This window comes from Electrophorus electricus, chromosome 8 (genome assembly GCF_041902795.1).
Source record: "Electrophorus electricus isolate QZ-2024a chromosome 8, ASM4190279v1, whole genome shotgun sequence".
Classification (NCBI taxonomy): Eukaryota; Metazoa; Chordata; class Actinopteri; order Gymnotiformes; family Gymnotidae; genus Electrophorus; species Electrophorus electricus.
In genome coordinates, this window is record NC_137504.1 from 34,235,001 (window position 1) to 34,247,500 (window position 12,500).

Here is a 12,500-nt window from a genome sequence, read left to right on the forward strand (position 1 = left end):
GTGTGTGTATTTGTGTTGCACACAGCAACACACACCGCACAACACAACACAAACTGGATGTCACATGGTAAAGCGTGGGTGTGTTTGTCTGGACAAACGGATGAACTCAACAAGAGTCTGACCTGCTGACTGAGGGACACGTTAACATCCAGAATTTCGGTCAAACTAATGGTGCCTTGTGTGTGTGTGTGTGTGTGTGTGTGTGTGTGTGTGTGTGTGTATGTGTGTGTCTGTCTGTTTGTGTCAAACTCACATTAACCAAGACCTTCAGTCAAACTAATGGTGGCGTGTGTGTGTGTGTGTGTGTGTGTGTGTGTGTGTGTGTGTGTGTGTGTGTGTGTGTCACTCAGTAAAGACAAGAGCTTAAGTGTTGGCCTGATGAAACACAGGAGCTGTTTACTCATCAAGCAAACGTGTCTCACTGCAGATATCTGCTGAGCTGTAATGTTCTGTAACATTCAGTAATGTTCTGTAAGGTTCTGTAACGTTCAGTAACGGTAAAGGAGCAACATACTGCATACTGGAACTAAACAACAACAAAATGCAAAACAAAAACAGGAACAAACTGTTATGATCTGCATAGAGGAAACGCACAACTCGTATTCATGCAGAAATACACAAAGTCCAACATTGAGATACACAACCTAAATCCAACCTCGAGATACACAACCTAAATCCCTACATAAAAGTACAGAAGCTAGGATCCAAGCTCAACTTAGCAATACATGAACCAGAATTAAATCCCAGCAAAAAATAACAACAAGTAACATAAACAGTAGTGAACTCCCAGTCTGGAAATACAAATACATCAATAAAATAAATAAACAAAAGAAAGTAAATAAATAACAATCTCAATAACACCCAGAGGTCATGGACATGACACAGTTTTTGATGTCACCCAGAGGTCATGGACATGACCCCCTTGGTTATGTGGTTCATGAGGTCACCCTGCAATGTCCATGTACAGTTACACCGACACAACTCTGTATCAATCTGGGGAGTAGTACCTTCTTACGTGAGACTGTACTGACCTCAGATCAGAGTTCTCCCTGATCAATGAGAAATCAACCTTCACTTGGCACTCTGGGGAAGCCCACACAAGAACATACCTCCATACAGCAGGTACACCACAGTACAGAAGCTGCCAGGAAAACCTGAGCATTTGAGAGAATCAAACAGCTCTGTGATAGTGTCAGCACACTTTAAAGAGACTTTAGTAGACTAGTGTAGACTGAACACTGAAGTAGTCTGAACACTAGTGTAGACTGAACACTGGTGTAGTGTGAATGTTGGTGTAGACTGAACACTGTTGTAGACTAAATGTTGGTGTAGGCTAAACACTGGTGTAGACTGAATGTTGGTGTAGACTGAACACTGATGTAGGCTGAACGTTGGTGTAGGCTAAACACTGATGTAGACTGAACGTTGGTGTAGACTGAACACTGGTGTAGACTGAACGTTGGTGTAGACTGAACACTGGTCCCAGTCTAAGAAACACAGCAGCCCAGCATACCTGTGACCATGACTAGACAACCCAGGGCTGCTATGATGGGAGAAGTTGACCTTTCTCACTGATCTGAGACCAGCTCTGTCTTCTGGGCAGCACAGCTTGGAGTTATAGCAGAGGTTCCTCAAGGCAGGTCCCACATCAGTGTGTTGGCACTGTTATTAAGGGCTGTGAGGTTGTGCATGATTGAAGACGCTACTGCAGTGCTAGTCCAGCACTGTCCAGCCACGTGAACGCCAACAATGCAAATCCATGAACAAACTGCCTCAGATAAACATTCATGCAACACTGAAAGTCAGCCCTGCAGTGTGCAGACACACACATACACACACACAGGAAAACAGCCCCACGCAGGAAAACGGCCTGACTGAGGGGAAGGGGCATCAGAGTGACAGTGTGGTAATGACAGCAGTCAGATGCTGAAATACACACACACACACACACACACACAGAAGCAGCAAAGCCAGGGAGACGGTGAGAGTGTGTTTGGAGGACAGCGAGTCGATCACATACACAAACCATACACACACACACGTACACACACACTTGTACAAACACACAGTTCTTTCTACTCACGTATCTCTTGAGCTTCTTCTCCGGTGGGGATTTAACAAGCCATCCAGTGCAAACCACGTCCCCTCCACTCATGCCTGCGTCCGGCACACTTGTGATTGTGTGTGTTTGTGTCAGAGTGTGCGTGCGCAGAACTGGTTGCAGTCTGAATACACAGCTAATCCTGTTTGCAGCCTCCAGCGATTAAAGAAGGAACTAAGAGCATCGATCAGGGAGTGAGAGAAAGGGAGAGAAAGGGAGGGGAGAGAGAGTGGGAGGGGAGAGAGATGTAAAGATAGAATTAAAGAGAAGAGCAGTGAGAAACGGTAAGATGAGAGTGTGTTTACATGAAAACCTGCGTGATTCTGATAGAGAGCACAGCATGTATTTGCGTGCACGGTGTGTGTGTGTGTGTCTAGGAAGAGATGCCCCTCATTTCAGTATCTAGTGACCAAGCGGCACATGACCGTGTGTGTGTGCCTGTCAGAGAAACCGACAGACGCTGGCTCAGCTTGGATAACTGTGCGGAGGTTCTTCACTGGTTTCCTGGGCTGTTGGTTCCTCTGAGCAAAGCGAGTAACAGGGAACCTCACGCTTTGTTAGTACAGCACACTCTTCATATCAGTGGCTGAAAGAACATAAAATGATTCAAATACATTTTAAATAATTTCCATATACAACGCATAGTACATTTTAAAATATTATTGTACATGATTTCATTACGATCATATCTGAAAAGACCCATTGAAGACCAAAATAAGTGAGACAAACTCAGCACTGCCGTGTTTTAAACTCCACAGTGGAATGCGCGTGTGTGAAATATTGGGGGATTGTTGCCCTCTTGTGTTCCGAGCTGTTTACAGCAGTAAACGTGTCTGGATTTATTTTTGTACAGCAGGGCCCTGCATATTCATTACTTAATAAATAAATACATATTTAAGGGCCCGCTCATATACATTACTCAATAATAAATGCATATTTAAGGGCCTGCTCATATTCATTACTTATTAATAAATACAAATTTAAGGGCCCTGCATATTCATTACTTAATAAATAATCCATATTTAAGGCCCTGCTCCTATGCATTACTCAATAATAAATACATATTTAAGGGCCCGCTCATATTCATTAATTAATAATAAATACATATTTAAGGGCCTGCTCATATACATTACTCAATAATAAATGCATATTTAAGGGCCTGCTCATATTCATTACTTATTAATAAATACAAATTTAAGGTCCCTGCATATTCATTACTTAATAAATAATCCATATTTAAGGGCCTGCTCATATGCATTACTCAATAATAAATACATATTTAAGGACCAGTTGTTTAGGAAAAAATACTACTGAATGTAAACAAACGATTTAATCTTGGTTGTTCACAAATGACTGGTAAGCATGAATTGCTAATAATGCTTTAATTAAATAAATGTTAACGAATAACGCCTGACTTTATTGTATGTCGAGTTCAGGCAGACATAATCTACACTCTGAGGCGCTTGTTTGTGGCGTTTCTCGCTCTCGCGATATTGCAGGGCCTCGCGGTATCTGGGGTTTGTTAAAGGGGGCGTGCGCCAGGCGTGCAGTGCGTGCTACTGACGCATGCGCTTGTTTTTCCGTCTCTAACTTGCTGTCCTGCTCTAATAACTCATGAAAAGCCACGCGCCCTAACAAACATGTCTGACGAAGAGGTACCGTCAACCTCTCGAGACCCTGCGCCCGGAAACGAACAGGTAACCGGAGCGAAGAGCGGAGCGCGCGCTTCGTGTGCAGACATGTCAAAACAAGGTTGCAGAAGTTTGCTGTTCTCGTGCATTCGGGAGAATATGGCGGGAAGGCGAAGTTGGGATCTGCATGCACGCGCACCCCCAGGTGTTGGGCCAAACACTGCACTGGCGGCATTTTGTAGGCACGAGAGAGGAAATGTGCTGGCACTGAAAGATGCGCGAGAGGGAAAGTCGTCGGTGCAGCGGTCGCGCGGCTTAAGGGACGGACGCCTTTGGCGCAGCTCCGAAGCGCATGAAGTCTGCGCGCGCTCCCGCGCCGTGCAAGTCCAGCTCGCAGAGAGCAGCACACGCGCAGATTCGCCTCCGGTCTCCGGGGACCGGGCTAGCTGGAGCGCGCGGCGTTAACGGAATGCGCACGGTCAGAGCAGCTCGTGCAGCCTTCGTGATTATGACTGGGGCACGAGTTATGGTGGACGTCTCTTTAGATGGATTATCGAGATGATTTAATGTTGAATTATTGAAACTTCGCACACAAACGTTTGGCTGGTATTTGTGGTATTAAACATATAATCTGCATGGACAATATTTCAGTTATTTATAACTGTGACTGTATGCATATGAATGTATACATGTTAGTATACTGACTCTCTCTCTCTCTCTCTCTCTCTCTCTCTCTCTCTCTCTCTCTCTCTCTCTCTCTCTCTCTCTCTCTCTCTGTGCAGGATCCTCCATTCCTCCTGGATCCCCCTCCTAAAGCAGCAATTAAGGAAGGCACGGTGGACCCTGAATATGAAGAAAAAAGAGTGAGTGCTTAATAAAGCTGTCATAAAGAGTGAGTGCTTGTTAAAGCTGTCATAAAGAGTGAGTATTAAAGCTGTCATAGAGTGAGTGCTTGTTAAAGCTGTCATGAAGAGTTAGTGCTTATTAAAGCTGTCATAAAGAGTGAGTGTTAAAGCTGTCATAAAGAATGAGTGTTAAAGCTTCATAAAGAGTAAGTGTTTATTAAAGCTGTTATAGTGAGTGTTTATTAAAGCTATCATAAAGAATTAGTGTTTGTTAAAGCTGTCATGGAGTGAGTGTTAAAGCTGTCATAGGTTGAGTGTTTATTAAAGCTGTCATAAAGAGCGAGTGTTTATTAAAACTCATAAAGAGCGAGTGTTTATTAAAACTGTCATAAAGATCGAGTGTTTATTAAAGCTGTAATAAAGAGTGAGTGCTTGTTAAAGCTGTCATAAAGAGTGAGTGCTTGTTAAAGCTGTCATGAAGAGTGAGTGCTTATTAAAGCTGTCATAGAGTGAGTGCTTGTTAATCCTGTCATAAAGAGTGTTTGTTAAAGCTGTCATAAAGAGTGAGTGTTAAAGCTGTCATAAAGAATGAGTGTTTGTTAAAGCTTCATAAAGAGTGAGTGTTAAAGCTGTCATGGAGTGAGTGTTAAAGCTGTCAGGGTGAGTGTTTATTAAAGCTGTCATAAAGAGTGAGTGTTAAAGCTGTCATAAAGAGTGAGTGTTAAAGCTGTCATAAAGAATGACTGTTAAAGCTGTCATAGAGTGAGTGTTTATTAAAGCTGTTATAGTGAGTGTTTATTAAAGCTATCATAAAGAATGAGTGCTTGTTAAAGCTGTTATAAAGAGTGAGTACTTGTTAAAGCTGTCATGAAGAGTAAGTGTTAAAGCTGTCATAAAGAATGAATGCTTATTAAAGCTGTCATAAAGAGTGAGTGCCTGTTAATGCTGTCATAGAGTGAGTGCTTGTTAAAGCTGTCATGAAGAGTGAGAGTTTATTAAAGCTGTCAGTGAATGTTTATTAAAGCTGTCATAGTGAGTGCTTGTTAACGCTGTCATGAAGTGAGTGTTTATTAAAGATGCCATAAAGATTGAGTGCTTGTTAAAGCTGTCATAAAGAGTGAGTGCTTATTAAAGTTGTTATAAACAGTGAGTGTTTGTTAAAGCTGTCTTAAAGAGTGAGTGTTTATGGTTTTAGTATTTTTATTTTATATGTCTGATAATTTATTTTATACTTTTATCTGTAAAGTACATTGAACTACTTTTGTGCATGAAATGTCCATCTGTGCTGTACAGATTCATCTGCATTGCCTTTTTATAACTGTACATGACGTGTGTTTGTTTAAATACACCCCTGTCTGTTTATTTGTGTGTGTGTGTGTGTGTGTGTGTGTGTTCTCTGCTACTATAAATAGTTTGCTAGTGTTAATGTGAGTGACGGCCTTTCCAGTCTCTCATGGTATAAATCACTGAAGGTAAAGATGTCTGAGAGAACTAAACTCCATGACCTGATCTTTGAGCTTATAAACCTCTTATGAAGAATGAGTGTTTATTAAAGCTATTATAGTGAGTGTTTATTAAAGCTGTTATAAAGAGTGAGTGTTAAAACTTATAGTAAGTGTTAAAGCTGTTATAATGAGTGTTTATTAAAGCTGTTATAAAGAATGAGTGTTTATTAAAGCTGTTATAGTGAGTGTTTATTAAAATGGTTATGAAGAGTGAGTGTGCATTAAAGCTGTTATAAAGAGTGACTTAAAATATATAAGATGCACTGTTTATATTCTACTGTAACTATAGTTGTTACACTAATATTGTTTTCATCGCCTGGAGTCACAACTTCTCACATTCGTCATTTTTCCCAGGAGATGTGTGATATCTGTAGCCAACATATTTGCACCTGGAGCTCTACTCAGTACATGTACAACTGTGCAGTTGAAACCAAATAACAGTTCTAGTGAGAAAAATCACAGTGCTAAATTGTTCAGTGCAAAAACTTCAGCCATGCGATAATTCCGACTTCTAACTAACTCACTACCTTTGTCTCTTTGCCTCTCTGCAGAAAACTGATCGGGCCAACAGGTTCGAGTTCCTCCTCAAACAGACCGAACTCTTTGCTCACTTCATCCAGCCAGCTGGCCAAAAGTCCCCTACGTCCCCCCTTAAAGTGCGTCTGGGAAGACCCCGCGTCAAACAGGATGAGAAACAGAACCTCCTGTCTGTCGGAGAGTGAGTCTCACACACTCAAGGCCACTCAGAGCACTCACAGATTACGACTATTATAGATTAGATTATGCTACGTTTAGCCTTCAGTCTGTGTTTAGCCTTGGAACTACCTTTATGTGAGGTCATTCAAAAGTTTAGCTGTTATTGCTGTTTGCTCTTTACTGTAACTATGTTTTAAACCCTTGATACATGGACCATATGCCAACTGGGTTGTGTGTTGTCATCCTGAAACTGTTCTTTGTCTGATAAGACCAGGCTCACCATGCAGTGTTACTCTGCTGATGTTGTGGTCTGATAGATGGACTTTGATTTTTTGACAGTTATTTATTGTCTGTTTATTTTATGTAGAAAACAAACTCTAAAATAATATTTTAAATGTATGCCTACCTGCTTTAATCTAGGAGTAATATTAAACCTACCGCTGACTGGATAATGTATAGCATGCAACATCTCTGTGTGTGTGTGTGTGTCTGTGTCTGTCCATCTGTCCGTCTGTCTGTCTGCGTGCTTTAGTCAGAAAGTGTCACGTCCGCAGACCTGAGCGTCCCTCGTTGTCATGGCAACCGAATCACTTCCGGGTTTTCATTCGTCTCCATGGTTCCCTGTCTCCTCCCCTTAGTCTCCAGCGCGTCAGCACTTCATGAATGTGTTTGCTTGTCAGCCCTCCCATGTTACAGAAAGAAGTTACTGGTTGTTGATTTTTTTTCACTCGCCCTCTTTGCTGGAAGAGTGTGTTTTTGTGTGTGTTACTGATTATTGATTGTTTGTCTGTCAGTAACCGCCACCGTCGCACAGAACAGGAGGAAGATGAAGAGCTGCTGTCTGAGAGCAGAAAGCCGACCAACCTTCTCGTCCGCTTTGAGGAGTCTCCATCATGTGAGTTAAACTTCTTAAAGACGTATTTCACTCTGATCACCATCTCATAAGATGTCACACACACATTCCACTCCCCGGGCATCATCACGTCACGGATAAACGCTGCCTAGAGTATACACACACACACATACACACACACACACACACACACACACGTGCGCACACATACACACACGCATGCACACATACACACACACACACACACACACACATACACACACACACACATGCGCACACATACACACACACACACACACACATACACACACACACACGTGCACACATACACACATGCATGCACACACACACACAAAACGCGCGCGCACACGAACACACACATACGCAACTTTATTACAGAGAATACATGGACAGTGAGCACTAATTGGCTTGTGGTGTCTTGTTTTAAATACCCTACAAGAGCCTCTAAAGGATCCTTCTCTGATTGGCTCGCTAGATGGTGCCATTTCCTTTTGGATAATTAATTTGCCCTTTCAAAGCTGCATTGGAATCAGCTGGTCAGCTGGAAAATATGAAGATAATAAACCACTAACTATATTTCACATGTTTTATAAGCCATATTGGATTAAACTGTCAGTCTGTAATGTGTAGATATGTGTTCTGAATGATTGTCTGATTGTTGACTGATTGATTGATTGATTGATTGATTGATTGATTGATTGATTGATTGATTGATTGATTGGTAGATGTGAAGAACGGCACTCTGAGGGACTACCAGATCAGAGGCCTCAATTGGATGATCTCACTCTACGAGAATGGCATCAATGGTATCCTGGCGGACGAAATGGTAAAACATGTTAAAATACTACACACACTACACACACACTACACACACTACCCATACTACACATATTACACACACTACACACATATTACACACACTACACACATATTACACACACTACACACATATTACACACATATTACACACACTACACATTACACACATACTACCCACACTACACACATATTACACACACTACACTCATATTACACACACTACACATACTACACACATATTACATACACTACACACATATTACACACACTACTCACACTACACACATATTACAGACACTACACACATATTACACACACTACACACATATTACACACACTACACACATATTACACACATATTACACACACTACACATTACACACATACTACCCACACTACACACATATTACACACACTACACACATATTACACACACTACACACATATTACACACACTACACACATATTACACACATATTACACACACTACACATTACACACATACTACCCACACTACACACATATTACACACACTACACTCATATTACACACACTACACATACTACACACATATTACATACACTACACACATATTACACACACTACTCACACTACACACATATTACAGACACTACACACACATTACACACTACACACATATTACACACACTGCACACACTACAGACATATCACACACACTACAGACATATTACACACCATTACATACACTACAGAAATATTACACACACTGCACACATATTACACACCATTACACACACTATACACATATTGCAGACACTACACATGACACACCATTACACACCCTATACACATATTACACACACTACACACATATTACACACAACACACTATACACATATTAAATACCAGTACACACACTACACACATATCACACACTACACATATATTATACACATTACACACATATTACACACACTACACACATGACATACATATTTCACACACTTCACACATATTACACATATATTACACACACTACACACACTATACACATTACACATATTACATACCATTACACACACTACATACACATTACACTCTACACACATATATTACACACTACACACACTACTCACATATTACACAGACTACACACATATTACACACCATTACACACACTACACACATATTACACACACTACACACATATTACACACACTATACACACATTACACTCACTACACACATATTACACACCCTTACACACACTATACACATACTACCCACACTGCACTCATATTACACACCATTACCCACTCTATACACATATTACACACCAGTACATACACTATGCACATATTACACACCATTACACACACTACACACATATTACACACCCTTACACACACTATACACATATTACACACACTACACACATATTACACACCATTACTATACACATATTACACACCATTTCACAGACTATACACATATCACACACTAGTACGCACACTACACACATATTACACACCAATACACACACTATGCACATATTACCGACACTGCACTCATATTACACAGAATTACCCACACTTTACACACACTACACACCATTACACACTATACACATATTATGCGAATACACACTACACACATATTACACACCATTACACACACTATACACATATTACACACACTACACACCATTACATGCATTACACATACATTACACACTACACACATATTACACACCAATACACACATTACACACATATTACACACCAATACACACACTACACACACTACACACCATTACACACACTACTCACACATTACACACTACACACATATTACACACACTACACACACTACAGACATATCACACACCATTACACACACTACACACATTTTACACACCAATACACACAGTACACACATATTACAGACCATTATGCACATTACACATATTACATACCATTACACACACTAAACACATATTGTACACTATTACACATACAAATTTAAGCCAAAGCAACTGTTTAAAAAAAAGTGTCCCCTTTACGTTGTGAACCAGTGTAAATGTAAGAGTGCAGAAACGGCACTGCGATGTTGGTGTGTGGTGATGGACCTGGCTGTGCTCTCTAGGGCCTGGGGAAGACTCTGCAGACCATAGCACTGCTGGGCTACCTCAAGCACTACCGGACCATTCCGGGGCCCCACATGGTCCTAGTGCCCAAGTCCACCCTGCACAACTGGATGAATGAGTTTAAACGTTGGGTGCCATCCCTCAAAGCTGTGTGTCTCATCGGAGACAAGGACGCAAGAGTGAGATCTTCACACCTTTGTTCTATCCCTGTCCGTTTCTGTTTGTCCCCTTTCTCTCTGTTCAAAGTGCAAGGTAATGATGAAAACATCACAGACATTCTAAACAGTATTATAAACATTACAGACATTCTAAACATTATTATAAACATTACAGACATTTTAAACAGTATTATAAACATTACAGACATTCTAAACATTATTATAAACATTACAGACATTCTAAACAGTATTATAAACATTGCAAACAGTATTATAAACATTACAGACATTCTAAACAGTATTATAAACATTACAAACAGTATTATAAACATTACAGACATTATAAGCAGTATTATAAACATTACAAACATTATTATAAACATTACAGACATTCTAAACAGTATTATAAACATTACAGACATTCTAAACATTATTATAAACATTACAGACATTTTAAACAGTATTATAAACATTACAGACATTCTAAACATTATTATAAACATTACAGACATTCTAAACAGTATTATAAACATTGCAAACAGTATTATAAACATTACAGACATTCTAAACAGTATTATAAACATTGCAAACAGTATTATAAACATTACAGACATTCTAAACAGTATTATAAACATTACAAACATTATTATAAACATTACAGACATTCTAAACAGTATTATAAACATTACAGACATTCTAAACAGTATTATAAACATTACAAACAGTATTATAAACATTACAGACATTATAAGCAGTATTATAAACGTTACAAACATTATAAACATTACAGACATTATAAACAGAATTATAAACATTACAGACATTCTAAACAGTATTATAAACATTACAAACATTCTAAACAGTATTATAAACATTACAGACATTATAAACAGTATTATAAATATTATAAACAGTATTATAAACATTACAGACATTCTAAACAGTATCATAAACATTACAAACATTCTAAACTTATAAACATTACAGACATTCTAAACAGTATTATAAATATTATAAACAGTATTATAAACATTACAGACATTCTAAACAGTATTATAAACATTACAAACAGTATTATAAACATTACAGACATTATAAGCAGTATTATAAACGTTACAAACATTATAAACATTACAGACATTATAAACAGTATTATAAACATTACAGACATTCTAAACAGTATTATAAACATTACAAACATTCTAAACAGTATTATAAACATTACAGACATTATAAACAGTATTATAAATATTATAAACAGTATTATAAACATTACAGACATTCTAAACAGTATCATAAACATTACAAACATTCTAAACTTATAAACATTACAGACATTCTAAACAGTATTATAAATATTATAAACAGTATTATAAACATTACAGACATTCTAAACAGTATTATAAACATTACAAACAGTATTATAAACATTACAGACATTATAAACAATATTATAAACGTTACAGACATTATAAACAGTATTATAAACATTACAAGCATTCTAAACTATTATAAACATTACAGACATAAACAGTATTATAAACGTTACAAACAGTACTATAAACATTACAGACATTCTAAACAGTATTATAAACATTACAAACAGTATTATAAACATTACAGACATAAGCAGTATTATAAACATTACAAACAGTATTATAAACATTACAGACATTATAAACAATATTATAAATGTTACAGACATTATAAACAGTATTATAAACATTACAGACGTTATAAATA

General features: G+C 38.5%; 2 protein-coding genes across 5 annotated transcripts in view; one reads left to right on the forward strand and one right to left on the reverse strand.

Annotated features, from left to right (window-relative positions):
- gab3 (GRB2 associated binding protein 3) overlaps window positions 1-2,834 on the reverse strand; it is a 26,359-nt gene extending 23,525 nt beyond the window's left edge. For 2 of the 4 annotated variants that reach the window (XR_014124934.1, XR_014124933.1), the window contains exon 1: window positions 2,084-2,834. Coding sequence is in view for 2 of the 4 variants with exons in the window: in XM_027030043.3 (XP_026885844.2) it covers window positions 2,084-2,155 (72 nt within the window). In the remaining 2 variants the exon portion in view is untranslated. The remainder of the gene's footprint in view (window positions 1-2,083) is intronic. The other 2 variants (XM_027030043.3, XM_027030042.3) reach the window with 2 other exon arrangements.
- An 805-nt stretch (window positions 2,835-3,639) lies between these two features.
- The window catches only part of smarca1 (SNF2 related chromatin remodeling ATPase 1), a 33,076-nt gene continuing 24,215 nt past the window's right edge, over window positions 3,640-12,500 (forward strand). Inside the window, exons 1-6 of the mRNA XM_081718915.1 lie at window positions 3,640-3,798; window positions 4,515-4,595; window positions 6,634-6,800; window positions 7,573-7,673; window positions 8,378-8,478; window positions 10,599-10,778. Coding sequence (XP_081575041.1) covers window positions 3,742-3,798; window positions 4,515-4,595; window positions 6,634-6,800; window positions 7,573-7,673; window positions 8,378-8,478; window positions 10,599-10,778 — 687 coding nt within the window. The 5' untranslated portion in view covers window positions 3,640-3,741. The remainder of the gene's footprint in view (window positions 3,799-4,514; window positions 4,596-6,633; window positions 6,801-7,572; window positions 7,674-8,377; window positions 8,479-10,598; window positions 10,779-12,500) is intronic.